Here is a 20,446-nt window from a genome sequence, read left to right as displayed (position 1 = left end):
GAACTCAGCAAAAATATTGAAAAAATACAATTTTCTCATAAATACTGACTCCATAGTAGAGGCTTTTTTCTTGCACCATAATTTGACAGCTTTGCTTGACCTTTGGTGGGTGATTTTGGTGTCAATAAATTAGTTGGAAAAGGTTTGTAATGGCACAGAAGAAGAGAAAAGGAATTTCTCCCATATATTTCTCAATACTGTGCTCTAGTGTATTGCAGTGATGTTCCTGGGCTGATGGAAAAGCACAAGGTGAGCGAGTGGAGACTCTTTTTTGATTCATAAAAAAAGACTGAAAGCTGTGCTACTGCACAATGACAGCTAGTATGCTTCATTGACATTCTGTGCACTTGAAGGAGATCAATGAGAATTTAACCTTGATTATCAAGAAACTTAACTATTAGGATCAAGGATGGTCAATATGTGGTGATCTGAAAGTATTCTCTTTGCTCCTTGGGCAGCAAGGAAGATTCACAAAGTACCCATGCTTTTTGTGGGAAAGGGACATCTGGGATAGGACTCATCACTGGAGCCAAAAAAGTTGGCCAACAAGAACATCTTTGCAACCTGGACTCAAACACATAGTTGCGAAACTTTACTTGATCCCACTAAAGTTTTCCTGCCACCTCTCAACATTAAGTTTGCACTGATGAAGAAGTTTGTGAAAGCTCTACCGAATGAAGGAGAGACTTTTAAATACTTGTGTGTCAAGTTTCAGGGACTGGCCAAAGTAAAACTGAAAGAAGGCATTTTGGTGAGTCCGGATATTCGGAAACTTATGAAAGACGATGTGTTCTAAACAAAAATGAAAGCTGTTGAGAAAAAAGCTTGGGATTCTTTTAAAGAAGCTGTAAAGAAATTTCTAGGCAACAGCAAAGATCCAAAATTTAAGTCCATCATGGGGAACATGCAGAAACATTTCAAAGCCTTGGGTTGTCTGATGAATTTGGAGTTATATTTTTTACATTCCAGGTTGGACTACTTTCCTGAAAACCTTGGCACAGTTAGCAAAGAGCAAGGAGGAAGATTTCATCAGTATATCAAGGAGATGTAATGTGAATATGATGGGGACTACTGCTGGATGCTTCGCAGAGAAGATCCACAGGCCTTCTATAAGAGAAAAGGTATCAAGAGAAGCTTTGAAGAGAAAAGGAATTCCCAATAACGAATTCCCAATAAAATTCCAGAATGAATAAATTTGTATACTGTGTATAATATTGTGTATATTTTTGACTACAATAACGATTTTTCTTGTTCATGTATCTTGTATGTAATTTCACGTGCGTTTTGTGCAAAATTTAGACTTGATGGTTAAAATTAGAAGTGTTTTTTTTTTAATCAGGAAGTGAGAAAATATAACAATCAGTCATAGGATTTGAAACAATTTTCATAAACCCAAGTTTTGCATACCTATTTTATTAGAAAAGACATTGTACGTATATTTTTAACACAAACACAAGATCAGTCATTGTATAACAATGCTGTGAGGAGACAAGTGGCCCGCAGCCGATGAAAAAAAATAGAGCACTGTACTCACCACGTGTCCCCCTTCCTCCTGCACTTTCGCCTTGATGATGGTTGTTCTGGCCACCTGCAGAGAAAAATCTACTGCTTTTTCTTTGTATAAGTCTGTATACATACAGTAGGTAGCTGGCAGCCACTGCCCACTGGACCAATAATCCCCGCAAGAGCATATTATTAAATGATTTCTAACAAAACTATACATCTACCAAATCAGCTCCTACTGCTCTATAACATGGTGTCTGCAGATTGCTCTGCATTTTCATGGTGACAGGTTGCCTTTAAAGAAGACATGGTTCATACATTTTAACACATATACAAGCTCAGTTATAGTATTAGAATGTTGTGAGGATCCAAGGAGTAAATAGAAAAAGTGGAGCGCTATACTCACCATGCGTCCCCCTGACCGTGTATGGCCAATTTGGCTCCTTCTTACCCAAAAAAATTCAAACAACACCCCGCTTACCCCCAATAAACCAGACTTAAAATAAAAACAAATCACAAAATTGACTTTTTGGATAATTTTGGCCACAGTGGCCAGTTTATTAACAAACAATAACAAACATTTTCTTTAAGCATTAATATACATTTATGCAAAAATTCGAGGGGAGGGTTCTTGGAGCCCACCGGGAAAAAATTCTGGCTTAAATATTTTGGCAAAACCAAAAAACATAAATAAAACACCTCAAATTACCCTCAGCCATACCACCAGCTCGAGGGCACCATAATTCCCGTTCCGGGAACAAATTAACCACCACCAGCTCCCAGGGTAAAAACCCCGTCCAGAGCCTGTAACCAAAATGCCAGAACAACCAACCAAATTAACTGTCCGGAATTTCCTTAAAATTCCTTCCCCGCTTAATCCGCATCAACTCCAAGAACCCCACCCCCCGCAACAAACCCACAGCCCTGAAAACCTCAGGCTTGTGAGTGCCCCAACGCCACCACGGCTCTCTCCAATCTTTCGTGTATTGACAGGGCCCATAGATCCACTCCAATCTCATTCAAGTGAACCCCGTCTTCCCTCCAAAAATTACCAACACCCGCCTCCAAATCGAAATGCCGCACACTTATACCCCCGTTCCTGAAGACAAACTTTGTTATCGCTCTATTCAATTTCACCCTCGCCCTATTGATCCCCTTGAAAGATCGCGCTAACCTCCACTTTTTACGGGGAACAATATCCGACCAGACTGTTAACACACCCGGAAATTCCTTCCACAACCGGAGGAAATCAAATCGGATGTCTCTTATCAATTCTCTGACTGGTTTGGAGCCTAAATCGTTCCCTCCCTCGAAGCGCCCCCCAATAGACAAAGGAATGTCCAAAAATCCATGCAAGGTATGGGCCCGACCTGAAATATAATAATAACAACAGTAACCGTTAAACAAGGACCATAACCCTACCAAGCCCACCGCAATTAATGCCGTACATAAGACAAATAATGGCCGGAGCTCCAGCTCCCGATATGCTTAATCATTTCAGGCTCCAAGCCAAGGCTCTCAGCCTCAGACGCTGCCCCAATCCTAAATGAATGCGATCCAAATTCGTCCCGCGGAAAACCCAAAACCCTCAAGCTTTTTTGAAGAATCGCAATAAACTGAAAACGGGACAAGAAAACCCCGTCTTGATGGCACAACAATGGGCCCTCCCGACCAGACCACAAGCTCCAATAAGCCTGCAAACACTGTTCCGGGCACATCAATGACCCTGCAACTCTGCCCAAAACTACCCTTTTTCTGCCCCAACTTGATCCGTCTTGGAACGCCGGATCCAAAAAACTATACCACCCGTCCAAAAATCAATGTCCTGGGCCAATAATCCGCCCACACTAACTCTGCTACGAGACACCAACTCCCCTATCTGTAAAGCCCCGAAAAAAGCCAAAGAAAAAGCCAAACGAAACAATACCGTCTCAAAGTGAGAGCAGCAGATGCCATCCAATATTCCGCCTAAACGTTCCAGAACATTAAACGATATAGGCCAGCGCCCGTCAACACTCTTTTTTCCCCTACGAAAACCTTTTAATGCTTGCCGTATCAAAAAAATTTTTGTCACATCCACCGAACCCTCCAGCTTAAAACCAAACGCTAATCCGGCCACAAATTTGTTCACCTTAGAGATAGACCAGCCTGAATCTGCCGCCCTACCAACCAAACACAAAACGGCTAACAGTTTGTCTTCCTCAGACCCAAACGCACCCCACTGAGCCACCGAACTCCGCCAAATATTCCATGCTGCTTCATATGACGCCCAAGTCTGACTCGTAACTGAGGCCGAATCAACCGGCTCGCTCCTCCGTAGGAATCTCCCACAAGTGCGAAGGGCATACCACTCCCGCTGCGTCCGCTTCTGGCGCCAGCTCCCGGAAACGCTCCCACTGTAAACGAGATAAAGCATCTGCTAACGAATTTTCCACACCAGGTACATGCACCGCTGAAATCCATGCAGTAATCTCTTAGGATTAGGAATACACCTATTGTTCTGCTACCAAGACGCCTTAGTCACATGTTCTCCTGTTGTTTTTAAGATACACAGTGTGGGGTGTAGGTTTCCCTAGAGACAGGCACGATCTATGTATAGAGGAGAGGGGTACCTTTAGAATTATTGTGTTCGGGTAGTGGGACCCTGTGGGTTCAATAGGGCGTATCTAGGGAACCCAGGGTCAGCCATCGCAGAGCGGGGGTGCCATAACGCTTCCCCTAGGGTGCCTACCCCCGCAGTTAGGCAGCCATTCAGCATAGACGTGTAACTAGGGCGAACTATTCCCCCCACTAGTTTTTTCACGGTGTTTTGTTTTTCGTTTTTGGGTGAGCCATTGGTTGTTGGCTTTTTAAAGTTATATTGAATAAACTGTTTTTTAAGGGTAATTTATGATTTCATATATATAATTATTATCCGGTTAGATATAATTTAAAAATACATGCAGTAATCTCCAAACATCTTAAGACCAGCTCTCTCACTAACTTTATCACGGGAGGCGAAGATGCTGACAGCGTGTTGATCACCGACACGACGCTCATGTTGTCGCAATGGAACTTAATTCTGCGATTTGCAAACACGTCACCCCAAATTACAACTGCCACCACAATGGGAAACAACTCCAACAAACGAGGTTTGTTGTGAGGCCGGAAGCGTGCCAACCATACGGCCACGTTCCAACGCTCCATCGGCCTGCGCAAAAGGCCCCGTAACTGACGCTGCCTGCTGCGTCCGTGTAGATCTCGCAATCAAAATTGTTCATCAACTGCTGCTGTATCAGAGAACGACCGTTATAGTGCACCAAAAAATTCAGCCACACCAACAAATCATCCCTGTGTTCTTGACGCAATCGAATGAAATGATGCCGTGCCCGTACCCCCGCCGTCGCCCTGGACAACCTCCTGCAAAAAATTTGTCCCATGGGCATAATTTTACATGCAAAATTCAAGCGACCAACTCTTTCAAAGTCACCTTTTTTAGCCTGACAATGCAACTGACCTCCTGTTGTAACAACAACAATTTTTCTTCTGGTAACCGACACTCCATTTTTTCCGAGTCTATCAGAATACCCAGGAAACTTAAAACTGGGCAGGGGCCCTCAGTTTTTTCTGTAGCCAAAGGGACACCAAAAAGCTTCGCAACCCATTCCATGGCAGCCAAAGTATTGCTACATACATTGGAATCGGGAGGGCCTATGAACAAAAAATCATCCAAGTAATGAATGACGGACGGAACACCAGCTACCTCCCTAACCACCCATTCCAGAAAGGTGCTAAACGTCTCGAACAAGGAACATGAAATAGCACAAACCATCGGTAAACACCTATCTAGATAATAACCATCATCCCAAAAACAACCCAACAACGGAATACTGTCCGGGTGAATCGGGAGTAATCTAAAGGCCAACTCCACATCCGTTTTTGCCAACAGAGCTCCTGCACTGTAACCGTGCACCCATTGCACCGCCATATCAAAAGACGTATAGACCACTGAACATAACTCCTGCGAAATGCCATCATTAACTGACAACCCCTTCGGGTACGACAAATGGTGAATTAGACGAAACTTATTCGGCTCCTTTTTTTGGGGCGACCCCCAACGGTGAGACGATCATCCCTTCAACAGGTAAACTTGAAAATGAACCAGCCATTCGCCCTAACTCCACCTCCTTTTTTAACTTTTCATTAACAACTTCTGCATGTAACGCAGCAGACTTCAAATTCTTAACTGAAAACGGAACCGCATGATCAGGAGGGGGGATGTGAAAACCTTCCGCAAAACCCTCACTAATGACTCCCGCCTTAACACGATCAGGGTACCTACTTAGAAAGGGGGCCATCTTTTGAAGTCTCACCGGCGTCTCCCCCTTGACCGGCACCCATTGCCGGCTTACCTCTCACTTTCTTAAAGCATTTTGAGGCCCCATGGGAACTTCCATTACAGTGGGAGCACACATATTTGAACTTACATGTATTTCCGTATTTGCACTGGCCCTCGTTAAATTGCCAGCACGTTCCTGATTTTTCCTTCGCTCCCTGCGACCCCTGACCACTACTGCCGTGGCCTGCTTGTTGTGTGCCACTGCCCCCGCTCCCGTGAAAGGACTGCCCGTACCTAACCGGCGCCATCACTTTTAACCAAAGTCCTATATCTTTTTGGTCCCACCGTATCTCAGGCCCAACAGCCTTCCTCTGTCTAAACTGTTCATCATAACATAACCAGGCCTGCCCGCCATAAGTACGGTGCGCCTCCCAATCGCGTCAAGATAACAGAATAAGCCGGAACAATTTTCCGGAGACTTCTCACCTATTACACTCGCCAAAATTGCAAACGCTTGCAACCAATTAATAAACGTCTGTGGGATAAGCCTCCACCTCCTCTTTTTCTCATCCTCCTTCTTGCTGTCATCCTTTTTTCCCTTATCCAGATTAAACTTCTCTAATGGGAGTAAGGAAAAAAATCTCCATATAATCGTCGCGCCAAATTTTTCTTTAATCTCCTTCTTCAAATGGGCCCCCAACAGCCCCTCAAAACATACATACACCTCACCCTTTGCCCTATCATCTAACTTTAAGTGTCCCCTTTACCTTTTTCCGTTTGCATGGATATGGACACACGGAACAACGACGGCGACTGCTCAATCACTACCGATCTATCCTGTTCCGGTATCGGCTGCGCTGCAACCCCAGCCCCCTGGAGCCAAGCCCCAATTGGTGATGCCACCGTCTCCCTCCCGGCCCCGCTCTGCAATCTGCTTAACAGTTGGGACACGCTAACCAAGACATCTCGTAACCCGGGCTCGGCCGAACCACCGGTAACTCCTAAATCCGTCGCCCTCCCACTCAACGCCTGATGACCCCTCACGTCCGCTGCTAAAACCCCCGTGGGCAACAAACAAGACATAGATACTCACCGAGCTGCACAGGTACTGTGTCCCTGCCAGCCGTACGTCCCGAATCCTGTTGCTCCCTGTCGACCTCAGGATCGTTGTCAGAAAAGGAGTCTTCAGCGCCAAAGCGCTGCTCCTGGCCCGCGCCCCTAGCCTCCACGTCACCAGGGGGGACCGGAGCGTCTGTTGTGATCCGTCCAAAGGAACTCAACCTGGATCTGGACCGTGCTTGTGCTGTAGACTGTGTATCCCTGGCCGCCTCACGTCCTCTGTATCTGCCAGGCAGCGAGGCGCCGCTGCCCGCCGCGCCGCCCAACTGGAGCCCGTCGTCCACATCTTGGTTCCGGGACGCCCTTTGTACTGCTGTGCCCGCAGAAATCCTCCTGACCGCGCTCCTGCTTACTGTCCCCGGGCTGTAGCCGCGCTTCTGGGGCACGCCGCTCTGGTGCCCATGTATCCGGCAGCCGCCGATCCCTGCGTGCCACCTGTCGCATGCGGTGCAGCGGTGCTTATTACGCCGTCCAGTCTCCTCACCGCCGCTCCCCGGGTCCTGGATGCGGCCTGCCTAAGAGCCGCAGGCCTGACTTCCGGTGCTGCCCTTGTTTCCGGCGCTGCCCTAACAACTGCCGCTGTCCTAGTACCTGCGCCGGCCGGGGGGACGCCGCACCGCTGCACCCGGTCTCCGCAGGGTCCCGTGTGGGGCTCCTATGCCTGCGCCTGCCACGCGTGTATACAAAGATAGGTGTCAGTCACTGATAGGACCGCTCACTGGACCGAAAGATCCACACCAGAAGTTTAAATTCCTAAAAACACACATTATATATACTGCATCTTTATTCACAAAACTATAAAGAGTATCAATGTTTTCTGCTCCATAACATGCTGTCTTTAGATTGCTCTGCATATTCATGATGGCAGGTTCCCTTTAAAGAAGACATGGTTGATACATTTTTAAGACAAAAAGAATTACAATATTGTCAGGAAGCAAGGAGCCTGCAGCCAATAATAATAATAATAATCTTTATTTTTATATAGCGCTAACATGTTATGCAGCGCTTTACAGTTTGCACACATTATCAATAGAAAAAAGTGGAGCTCTATACTCACTGTGCGTCCCCCTTCCTCCCGCACTTTGGCCTTGATGATGGGTGTTCTGACCAGCTGCAGAGAAAAAAGCCTGTACTGTAAGATTTTGTAATTTTTACATGTTGTTTTGAAAGTCTTTTGATTTGAACCCTTTAATAAACAAAAACTTAGATGAACATCATTTGGGAGCTGTAAATTCCACTGAATGCCAGACATTGACATTGGGGCTCATTACCATCTCAGTAGTGTTGTGCACTGGGCCTGGTAAGTTTTGCCCTTAATTTATGATACAGTCCCTTTGCTCTGTGGATCTCCTGCTGGGCTTGATCTATGTTGATTTACCCTGACCTTTTTTTTTTGCCTTACTTTTGTCTTTAAACCTTGCTATAGAGCTCCCGCTGCTTCTGTGGATCCCCGCATTGTTATACAATATTTGGGCTTTATTTATTGTGCCTTATTTTTGGCTCTACTTACCTAGCACATGGACAAGCATTCAAATGTAAATCAGATAGATGTACTACCTCTGAACTCCCATGTGCACCTCACTACTGTATGTACTTCCGTGTCCTTGTCCTGATTGACACTTTTATTATATGTGTTTTTCTTTGATTTTTTTAAATAAATTTTGTACTTTCTTGCTTATTTATTGGTTACTCCAGTTTTTCTCCTATATATATATATATATATATATATATATATATATATATATATATATATATATATATATGAATGCCAGACATGCAAAGAAAATATGACAAGACAGCCATGTTCCTGCTGTAATGGCTAGAATTTCAGGGAAAGTTTTGATCCTAACTGCTACCCCTTTAAATTCTGCGGTCAATAGCGATCACAGCATCACATTAATGGACTACCAATGTGTGGCCATATTTAAAGGAGATTCATTACACAGGTCTGCAAGGATACAATTTGAAAAAAAGGGATTTTCATATACTTTCAGTCACTGAACTCAGCAAAAATATCGAAAAAATACAGTTTTCTCACAAACATTGAATCAATAGTAGAGGCTTTTTTCTTGCATCATAATTTGACCCCTGTGCTTGACCTTTGGTGGATGATTTCCATGGCATTAGATTAGTTAGAAATGGTTGATGGTACCGAAGAAGAGAAAAGGAATTCCTTCCATACTTGTCCTAATACTGTGCTCTAGTGTATTGCAGTGACGCTCCTGGGCTGATGGAAAAATTTAACATTGAGCACAATGTGAGTGAGTGGAGACTCTTGATTGTCAAAAAAAGTCTGAAAGCTGTGCTACTGCACAATGAAAGCTAGTATGCTTGAATGCCCTTAGGTCATTGTGTGCACTTGAAGGAGTTCTATGAGAATTTAGACTTTATTCTCAAGAAACCTAACTACTAGGATCAAGGATAGTCAATATGTGGTGATCTGAAAGTATTCTCTTTGCTCCTTGGGCAGCAGGGAAGAAACACAAAGTACCGCTGCTTTTTGTGTGAAAGGGACAGCTGGGATAGGACTTATCACTGGAGCCAAAAAAGTTGGCTAACGAGAACATCTTTGCAACGTGGACTTATGAATATAGTTGCGGAACGTTATTTGATCCCACTAAAGTTCTACTGCCACCTCTCCACATTAAGCTTGGGCTGATGAAGAAGTTTGTGAATGCTCTACCGAAAGGAGAGACTTTTAAATACCTGTGTGCCAAGTTTCAGGGACTGCAAGTGCCCCAGAGACCTGGTCATTGCAGTATGGCCCCAAGGCGAGTAGTGGTACGTCCGATGGCACTAAGGAGTTCTCCTGACCAGGTATCACCAGAACACATTACACTTCACACTCCGGCCACTAGGGGGAGCAAAAGGCTTTATTTATTGGGCCACTCATCACACTGGTAAAACTAGGGGCTGGGGAGGAAGTTAGTCAGAAGCTGACTGGGTTGGAACCAGGCAACATCCCGTGGCAGGGGGTGTTGCAGGGAGAAGGCACAGGGGGGTACCTGTCAGGCGTGGGAACCTGGCAGGTACCTAGCGAACAGAACAGAAAGTAACGGAACCGCGCCTGCACACCTTGCGGCGGTGTCCTAAGAAAGAGACAAGAGGGGAAGAATATTGTGGAACAGTGTAAACGAGATCAGCACAAAGGAGAGCCAGTAAGAGTCGTGCCGAGAGAGGAAGGCAACATCTTACTGAGGCGCGTAGTCGGTGGCCGGATCACCGTAGGAGTAACTGACTTCAGGCCTTACTTCAAATTCCGCTGGACAGTTGATTATAGGTTGGTTGTCTACCTTCTACACCTACGAAGACATAGGGGGCAACATTGGGAGAGGGGCGTCTCTAGGGTCCCGGAAGACCTCCAAGCCTTCCCGTCAAACGGGTGGCGTCCTAGCCATAACATATCTGGGGGACGTTAGAAACTAGCAACATCTGGAACCAAAGAACGAGGGAGAGAGAGAGAGAGAGCTGTAGAGAACGAACGGAGAGAAACAGCAGTTGTGAGGACTATTCCGAATGCTCAGCAGGGTAGGACTACAACACACAGGCGCTATTGGTAGGCAACGATTTCCATCTGCGAGGGAAACTCTGGATGTGCCCATCGGACCGGCCGGTCTCTGATAGCCTGGTTGAACGTGCTCTGGACTGAGTGTATTGAAGCCTTCAGTAAAAGGTAAAGAGACTGCAACCTTGTGTCCTTGTTATTGATTGCGCCTTACACCATCACCATCCACCTTACTGGGAAGCCCTGGGGATTTACTTCACCTGTGGGAAGGTATACCATCCAGCTGCCATTCCATCACCCCAGCGGACCGCACAGCAGCGTCGGTCACCCTGACCGAACACCACAGGTGGCTTCACGAACCTCTGACAGACTGTACAAACCCCTTTACTGGACGCCCCTTAGCAGGGTCACGGACCGGGTCTAGCCACCGTGACAGCCTCAGAACCGAACCAGAGAGACCCGGTACCGAGAACTCGTGTCCCTGTGTCTGGGGGCGATCCAACTTGGCGTCACGAACAGGATCGTACTTAAGCCTGAAGAATTGGGTCATGTGTGCCTTGGAACTGTGATTGAAACGTGTTGGACTGTGATTTATTGCAAAGACTGTGTATTGCTATCTGCCGCAAGATTCCCGCCAAAACTGCCACCATTATAGCGCCACGAGGAGCGCAGGAGAAGAAGAAGGGCGTGGAAGTGGGCGTGAGTAAGCTGGAGAGCGCGAAAGATAATGGCCGCCCAGTCTAAGTATTTCTGTACCTTGAGGACGTGTCCGTCAGCAGCTGAGATCCGCCTCCTGATCCTCAGTGGAGGGTGGAGACAAAGAAAATGAAACCGCCCACAAAGGAGAGAGCGGGAAAAGGACAAGGAGGGAGAAGAAGTGAACCACGTAGGAGACGCCATGGCCAGCCGATCGGGATCGGAGCATGGGGTCGGAACCGAGGACTCCCCCAGCTACCCAGAGATACCGTGACCAGGCGTCACCTGTTGGCCCCGACTTCCTGAAGGCTGAAGTGGACGAGCTCAGCGATCGACTCCGGCGGACGCAGCTGAGCACTGAGGCCGGGTGGAAGGAGATCGTCACCGGGGGCCTCACCAGACGTCTGTCGGCAGCCTCATGTGGTCCGGAGCGAGAAAGAAGTTCCAGCGCTCCGAAGCCAGAAAGCAAGGTCCTGTCGGAAAGCGAGCTACTGCAAATAGAGATGGCAACGCCGCAGCGCAAGGCCCCACGGTCGGCGTTCCGGAGCCCGCCGTTGGCAGAGTTGGCCGACCCCGAGGACACCGTGGTGGCAGGTAAGAACGCCAACCCTGCCCCAGTGACAGAAGACCCACTGATAGGCTACGCAGCAGCACCACCTGCTGCCATGACTAAGATTAACTCTGAACTGACGAATCCTGATACTACTACCACAGTGGGCATTATTGCCGCTACTGAACCTACTACCAAAATTGACATTCGAACCCAGATTATACCTGAAGAACCGATTAGTGACATTGATACCGCATCGGATGAGAAAAGAGATATGCAAAGCCATAAGGCTCCCATCTGGAGTGAGGGAGCCCCTTATGTGGCACCTGGTAGCCGCCAGTATCCAGCTGGGCTACTCCGACCGGTGCTACCCCCTGAGTTACAGCACTAAACCTCGAAACCCCGACAAATGTACATAGTTCTTTAACTGTTTCCTGCTTTTGCTGCTTTAAACCCGCCCAGGGTTATTTTTTAAAGGCATCCCTTTGTTTACCCGGGATCCCTATTGTTTTCTATTTCTTTTTCTACTTTTGCACAAAGTTCATCATTGTTTGCAAAGACTGCCGGATCATGGACAGTGAATGAATCCAAAACTGTTTGTATATAGTTTGCACCTTCTTAAAGGTGCTCCCTACTGGTTTTATAAGCTAAAGAAGACTTTGCGAAGACATGATGCAGAAGGACTTGCTTGCTGAAAGAGAATCTGCACCAGAGACTTGGGTCCCTCTTAAAGGGAATGTTTGATGATTACTTTGATAAAGGTTGGAACGTTAATAATGTTGAAGAATTTAGAAAGTTTGATAATGTTAATAAAGATTGAGGACAGGAAAGTTTGAAGTGAACCCATAGGGGTTAGAGAGAGAGTCCTCCTGAGAGATGTAGAAAGATGGCCGGCACAATGGCAGTAGGCTCAGCCAAGGAGCTAGGCGGTCCTGCATTGGTGAAGTGAGAACGGAAAAGAAAGTTGAGTTGTTGTAGTACTTGATAGTAGGCCTTTAGTGGGTTCAGCTTATACGCCCTTAAAGGAAGAGTTAGTTATTTGTTCCAAAAATTTGCACTTAGTAGTATACCCGGCTGGGTACTGAGAGTTATTTATAGTCATAATGTTATTTAAAAATATTTAACTGTTATTTTGTTTGTAACGTTCAAGTGTCCTTACCTCCCATAAAGGGAAGCACCTTTTTCTATTTACTTGTTCCTAGCATTCAAAAATTTTGTATGTCTTTCACTGCATTATATTGTTGTTCTTCTTACCAGTCCAGGAGTACTGGATTTAATCGGGGGGGGGGGGGGAGTGCAGCGCCCCAGAGACCTGGTCGTTGCAGTATGGCCCCAAAGCGAGTAGCGGTACGTCCGATGGCACTAAGGAGTTCTCCTGACCAGGTATCACCAGAACACATTACACTTCACACTCCGGCCACTAGGGGGAGCAAAAAGCTTTATTTATTGGGCCACTCCTCACACTGGTAAAACTAGGGGCTGGGGAGGAAGTTAGTCAGAAGCTGACTGGGTTGGAACCAGGCAACATCCCGTGGCAGGGGGTGTTGCAGGGAGAAGGCACAGGGGGGTCCCTGTCAGGCGTGAGAACCTGGCAGGTACCTAGCGAACAGAACAGAAAGTAACGGAACCGCGCCTGCACACCTTGCGGCGGTGTCCTAAGAAAGAGACAAGAGGGGAAGAATATTGTGGAACAGTGTAAACGAGATCAGCACAAAGGAGAGCCAGTAAGAGTCGTGCCGAGAGAGGAAGGCAACATCTTACTGAGGCGCGTAGTCGGTGGCCGGATCACCGTAGGAGTAACTGACTTCAGGCCTTACTTCAAATTCCGCTGGACAGTTGATTATAGGTTGGTTGTCTACCTTCTACACCTACGAAGACATAGGGGGCAACATTGGGAGAGGGGCGTCTCTAGGGTCCCGGAAGACCTCCAAGCCTTCCCGTCAAACGGGTGGCGTCCTAGCCATAACATATCTGGGGGACGTTAGAAACTAGCAACATCTGGAACCAAAGAACGAGGGAGAGAGAGAGAGAGAGCTGTAGAGAACGAACGGAGAGAAACAGCAGTTGTGAGGACTATTCCGAATGCTCAGCAGGGTAGGACTACAACACACAGGCGCTATTGGTAGGCAACGATTTCCATCTGCGAGGGAAACTCTGGATGTGCCCATCGGACCGGCCGGTCTCTGATAGCCTGGTTGAACGTGCTCTGGACTGAGTGTATTGAAGCCTTCAGTAAAAGGTAAAGAGACTGCAACCTTGTGTCCTTGTTATTGATTGCGCCTTACACCATCACCATCCACCTTACTGGGAAGCCCTGGGGATTTACTTCACCTGTGGGAAGGTATACCATCCAGCTGCCATTCCATCACCCCAGCGGACCGCACAGCAGCGTCGGTCACCCTGACCGAACACCACAGGTGGCTTCACGAACCTCTGACAGACTGTACAAACCCCTTTACTGGACGCCCCTTAGCAGGGTCACGGACCGGGTCTAGCCACCGTGACAGCCTCAGAACCGAACCAGAGAGACCCGGTACCGAGAACTCGTGTCCCTGTGTCTGGGGGCGATCCAACTTGGCGTCACGAACAGGATCGTACTTAAGCCTGAAGAATTGGGTCATGTGTGCCTTGGAACTGTGATTGAAACGTGTTGGACTGTGATTTATTGCAAAGACTGTGTATTGCTATCTGCCGCAAGATTCCCGCCAAAACTGCCACCATTATAGCGCCACGAGGAGCGCAGGAGAAGAAGAAGGGCGTGGAAGTGGGCGTGAGTAAGCTGGAGAGCGCGAAAGATAATGGCCGCCCAGTCTAAGTATTTCTGTACCTTGAGGACGTGTCCGTCAGCAGCTGAGATCCGCCTCCTGATCCTCAGTGGAGGGTGGAGACAAAGAAAATGAAACCGCCCACAAAGGAGAGAGCGGGAAAAGGACAAGGAGGGAGAAGAAGTGAACCACGTAGGAGACGCCATGGCCAGCCGATCGGGATCGGAGCATGGGGTCGGAACCGAGGACTCCCCCAGCTACCCAGAGATACCGTGACCAGGCGTCACCTGTTGGCCCCGACTTCCTGAAGGCTGAAGTGGACGAGCTCAGCGATCGACTCCGGCGGACGCAGCTGAGCACTGAGGCCGGGTGGAAGGAGATCGTCACCGGGGGCCTCACCAGACGTCTGTCGGCAGCCTCATGTGGTCCGGAGCGAGAAAGAAGTTCCAGCGCTCCGAAGCCAGAAAGCAAGGTCCTGTCGGAAAGCGAGCTACTGCAAATAGAGATGGCAACGCCGCAGCGCAAGGCCCCACGGTCGGCGTTCCGGAGCCCGCCGTTGGCAGAGTTGGCCGACCCCGAGGACACCGTGGTGGCAGGTAAGAACGCCAACCCTGCCCCAGTGACAGAAGACCCACTGATAGGCTACGCAGCAGCACCACCTGCTGCCATGACTAAGATTAACTCTGAACTGACGAATCCTGATACTACTACCACAGTGGGCATTATTGCCGCTACTGAACCTACTACCAAAATTGACATTCGAACCCAGATTATACCTGAAGAACCGATTAGTGACATTGATACCGCATCGGATGAGAAAAGAGATATGCAAAGCCATAAGGCTCCCATCTGGAGTGAGGGAGCCCCTTATGTGGCACCTGGTAGCCGCCAGTATCCAGCTGGGCTACTCCGACCGGTGCTACCCCCTGAGTTACAGCACTAAACCTCGAAACCCCGACAAATGTACATAGTTCTTTAACTGTTTCCTGCTTTTGCTGCTTTAAACCCGCCCAGGGTTATTTTTTAAAGGCATCCCTTTGTTTACCCGGGATCCCTATTGTTTTCTATTTCTTTTTCTACTTTTGCACAAAGTTCATCATTGTTTGCAAAGACTGCCGGATCATGGACAGTGAATGAATCCAAAACTGTTTGTATATAGTTTGCACCTTCTTAAAGGTGCTCCCTACTGGTTTTATAAGCTAAAGAAGACTTTGCGAAGACATGATGCAGAAGGACTTGCTTGCTGAAAGAGAATCTGCACCAGAGACTTGGGTCCCTCTTAAAGGGAATGTTTGATGATTACTTTGATAAAGGTTGGAACGTTAATAATGTTGAAGAATTTAGAAAGTTTGATAATGTTAATAAAGATTGAGGACAGGAAAGTTTGAAGTGAACCCATAGGGGTTAGAGAGAGAGTCCTCCTGAGAGATGTAGAAAGATGGCCGGCACAATGGCAGTAGGCTCAGCCAAGGAGCTAGGCAGTCCTGCATTGGTGAAGTGAGAACGGAAAAGAAAGTTGAGTTGTTGTAGTACTTGATAGTAGGCCTTTAGTGGGTTCAGCTTATACGCCCTTAAAGGAAGAGTTAGTTATTTGTTCCAAAAATTTGCACTTAGTAGTATACCCGGCTGGGTACTGAGAGTTATTTATAGTCATAATGTTATTTAAAAATATTTAACTGTTATTTTGTTTGTAACGTTCAAGTGTCCTTACCTCCCATAAAGGGAAGCACCTTTTTCTATTTACTTGTTCCTAGCATTCAAAAATTTTGTATGTCTTTCACTGCATTATATTGTTGTTCTTCTTACCAGTCCAGGAGTACTGGATTTAATCGGGGGGGGGGGGGGGGAGTGCAGCGCCCCAGAGACCTGGTCGTTGCAGTATGGCCCCAAAGCGAGTAGCGGTACGTCCGATGGCACTAAGGAGTTCTCCTGACCAGGTATCACCAGAACACATTACACTTCACACTCCGGCCACTAGGGGGAGCAAAAAGCTTTATTTATTGGGCCACTCCTCACACTGGTAAAACTAGGGGCTGGGGAGGAAGTTAGTCAGAAGCTGACTGGGTTGGAACCAGGCAACATCCTGTGGCAGGGGGTGTTGCAGGGAGAAGGCACAGGGGGGTCCCTGTCAGGCGTGGGAACCTGGCAGGTGCCTAGCGAACAGAACAGAAAGTAACGGAACCGCGCCTGCACACATTGCGGTGGTGTCCTAAGAAAGAGACAAGAGGGGAAGAATATTGTGGAACAGTGTAAACGAGATCAGCACAAAGGAGAGCCAGTAAGAGTCGTGCCGAGAGAGGAAGGCAACATCTTACTGAGGCGCGTAGTCGGTGGCCGGATCACCATAGGAGTAACTGACTTCAGGCCTTACTTCAAATTCCGCTGGACAGTTGATTATAGGTTGGCTGTCTACCTTCTACACCTACGAAGACATAGGGGGCAACATTGGGAGAGGGGCATCTCTAGGGTCCCGGACGACCTCCAAGCCTTCCCGTCAAACGGGTGGCATCCTAGCCATAACATACCTGGGGGACGTTAGAAACTAGCAACATCTGGAACCAAAGAACGAGGGAGAGAGAGAGAGAGAGCTGTAGAGAACGAACGAAGAGAAACAGCAGTTGTGAGGACTATTCTGAATGCTCAGCAGGGTAGGACTACAACACACAGGCGCTATTGGTAGGCAACGATTTCCATCTGCGAGGGAAACTCTGGATGTGCCCATGGGACCGGCCGGTCTCTGATAGCCTTGTTGAACGTGCTCTGGTCTGAGTGTATTGAAGCCTTCAGAAAAAGGTAAAGAGACTGCAACCTTGTGTCCTCGTTATTGATTGCGCCTTACATCATCACCATCCACCTTACTGGGAAGCCCTGGGGATTTACTTCACCTGTGGGAAGGTATACCATCCAGCTGCCATTCCATCACCCAAGCGGACCCCACAGCAGCGTCGGTCACCCTGACCGAACACCACAGGTGGCGTCACGAACCTCTGACAGACTGTACAAACCCCTTTACTGGACGCCCCTTAGCAGGGTCACGGACCGGGTCTAGCCACCATGACAGCCTCAGAACCGAACCAGAGAGGCCCAGTACCGAGAACCCGTGGCCCTGTGTCTGGGGGCGATCCACATGTAGAAAAGCCGCGGTTGTTCCTTCCCGGTCAAAGACCTGGCTATTTATTGCTTGCGTTGAGAAACACGTGATGGTATCTCCGCGGCTTTTTTACATGCATTTGCATATTTCCCATAAGGGATGGGGGCAGTGTTCTGGATCACTGCGTTGAGAAACACGTGATGGTGTCTCCGCGGTGTTGGATGTTTTGATCTCCCCGAGGTCATTCATCCTTATTTTTATAGTCCTTTTACTAGGCACTGCTCCTAATAGCCAGTTTCCTACTCCACACTGATGAGGGGCAAACACCCCGAAACAGCTGTTTGTGGATGGATACCATGTTTTGGCATAGGTGGTTTTCCTTTTTGGATGCTGCCCTTCCCGTTGTTGTTCCTTCCCGGTGAAAGACCTGGTTATTTATTGCTTGCGTTGAGAAACACGTGATGGTGTCTCCGCGGCTTTTCTACATGCATTTGCATATTTCCCACAAGGGATGGGGGCAGTGTTCTGGATCACTGTGTTGAGAAACACGTGATGGTGTCTCCGCGGTGTTGGATGTTTAGATCTCCCCGAGGTCATTCATCCTTATAGTCCTTTTACTAGGCACTTCTCCTAATAGCCAGTTTCCTACTCCACCTGATGAGGGGCAAACACCCCGAAACAGCTGTCTGTGGATGGATACCATGTTTTGGCATAGGTGGTTTTCCTTTTTGGATGCTGCCCTTCCCGTGGTTGTTCCTTCCCGGTGAAAGACCTGGCTATTTACTGCTTGCGTTGAGAAACACGTGATGGTGTCTCCGTGGCTTTTCTACATGCATTTGCATATTTCCCATAAGGGATGGGGGCAGTGTTCTGGATCACTGCGTTGAGAAACACATGATGGTGTCTCCGCGGTGTTGGATGTTTTGATCTCTGCAAGGTCATTCATCTTTATGGTTATAGTCCTTTTACTAGGTACTGCTCCTAATAGCCAGTTTCCTACTCCACACTGATGAGGGGCAAACACCCCGAAACAGCTGTCTGTGGATGGATACCATGTTTTGGCATAGGTGGTTTTCCTTTTAGGATGCTGCCCTTCCCGTGGTTGTTCCTTCCCGGTGAAAGACCTGGCTATTTATTGCTTGCGTTGAGAAACACGTGATGGTGTCTCCGCGGCTTTTCTACATGCATTTGCATATTTCCCATAAGGGATGGGGGCAGTGTTCTGCATCACTGCGTTGAGAAACACGTGATGGTGTCTCCGCGGTGTTGGATGTTTTGATCTCCCCGAGGTCATTCATCCTTATGTTTAAAGTTTCAGGGACTGGCAAAGGCAAAACTGAAGGAAGGAATTTTTGTGGGTCCGGATAATCGGAAACTTATGAAGGACGATGTGTTCAAAACAAAACTGAAAGCTGTTGAGAAAAAAGCTTGGAATTCTTTTAAAGAAGTCGTAAAGAAACTTCTAGGCAACATCAAAGATCTAAAATTTAAGTCCATCATGGAGCACATGCTGAAACGTTTCAAAGCCTTGGGTTGTCTGATGAATTTGGAGTTATATTTTTTTACATTCCAGGTTGGACTACTTTCCTGAAAACCTTGGCACAGTTAGCAAAGAGCAAGGAGAAAGATTTCATCAGGTTATCAAGGAGATAGGAACGTGAACATGATTGGGACTACTGCTGGATGCTTCACAGAGAAGATCCGCAGCCCTTCTATAAGACAAAAGGGAAAGGCACAAGAATTAATTCCCAATAAAGTTCCAGAATGATATATATGTATACTGTGTATAATATTGTGTATATTCTTGAATACAATATTTTTCTTGTTCATGTTGCTTGTATGTAATTTCACGTGAGTTTTGTGCAAAATTTAGACTTGATGGTTAAAAATAGAAGTATTTTTTAAAATCAGAACGTGAGAAAACATAACAATCAGTCATAGGATTTGAAAAAATTTTCATAAACCCATGTTTTGCATACCTATTTTATTAGAAAATACATCTAATATATAAAGCTGAATGTGTGTATGTGTGTGTGTATGTATGTCCGGGATTGGCATCTGCACCGTCGCAGCTACAGCCACAAAATTTTGCACAGTCACACGTCTTGACCCCGAGAGCGTCATAGGCTATATTGTGAGGTGAAATTTTAACCCCGCGCGTTCCAATTCACCAAACAATTTTGCCCCTATCTACATAATGGGGAAAAAAGTGAAAGGAAAAGTGTTGGAGGCGTCGAAGCTACAGCCACAAAATTTTGCACAGTCACACGTCTGGACCCCGAGAGCGTCATAGGCTATGTTGTGAGGTGAAATTTTAACCCCGCGCATTCCAATTCACCAAACAATTTTGCCCCTATCTACATAATGGGGAAAAAAGTGAAAGGAAAAGTGTTGGAGGCGTCGAAACTACAGCCACCAAATCTTGCACAGTCACACGTCTGGACCCTGAGAGCGTCATAGGCTATGTTGTGAGGTGAAATTTTAACCCCGCGCTTTCCAATTCACCAAACAATTTTGCCCCTATCTATATAATGGGAAAAAATGAAAGGAAAAGTGTTGGAGGCAAATTGAGAGCTGCCAGATGTGAACAAGGGGGACGTAAAGAATGAGAGCGATGGCGCCAAAGAGTATATACCGTACAGTTGCTAAGGTGGGGCCCCGACATGGGATACTCACCACAGACGGGGATATGAACACACACACAAAATGCGCCACACACTACCACGTGCTTGAACACATATCACCCTCAGCACACATTTCACCACACATTCTCCAACCTCGCCACATAAAAGTCGAAACACAAAAGTCGCCGCTCAAAACTCGCCACGCGCAGAACTCGCCACATGCAAAAACTAGGCTCTTGCAAAACTCGCCACAAGTGCAAAACTCACCTCATGGA

At 47.3% G+C, this 20,446-nt stretch overlaps 1 protein-coding gene across 1 annotated transcript in view; it reads right to left on the bottom strand.

Moving 5' to 3' along the window:
• LOC138642404 (NFX1-type zinc finger-containing protein 1-like) overlaps positions 1-20,446 on the bottom strand; it is a 418,979-nt gene that overhangs the window by 317,239 nt on the left and 81,294 nt on the right. The window contains exons 8-9 of the mRNA XM_069730530.1: positions 7,998-8,051; positions 1,535-1,588 (exon numbers count right to left, since the gene is read on the bottom strand). Of these exons, the coding sequence (XP_069586631.1) occupies positions 1,535-1,588; positions 7,998-8,051 (108 nt within the window). The remainder of the gene's footprint in view (positions 1-1,534; positions 1,589-7,997; positions 8,052-20,446) is intronic.

This window comes from Ranitomeya imitator, chromosome 6 (assembly GCF_032444005.1).
Source record: "Ranitomeya imitator isolate aRanImi1 chromosome 6, aRanImi1.pri, whole genome shotgun sequence".
In the NCBI taxonomy this organism is placed as follows: Eukaryota; Metazoa; Chordata; class Amphibia; order Anura; family Dendrobatidae; genus Ranitomeya; species Ranitomeya imitator.
This window is presented reverse-complemented; position numbering and strand designations above follow the sequence as displayed.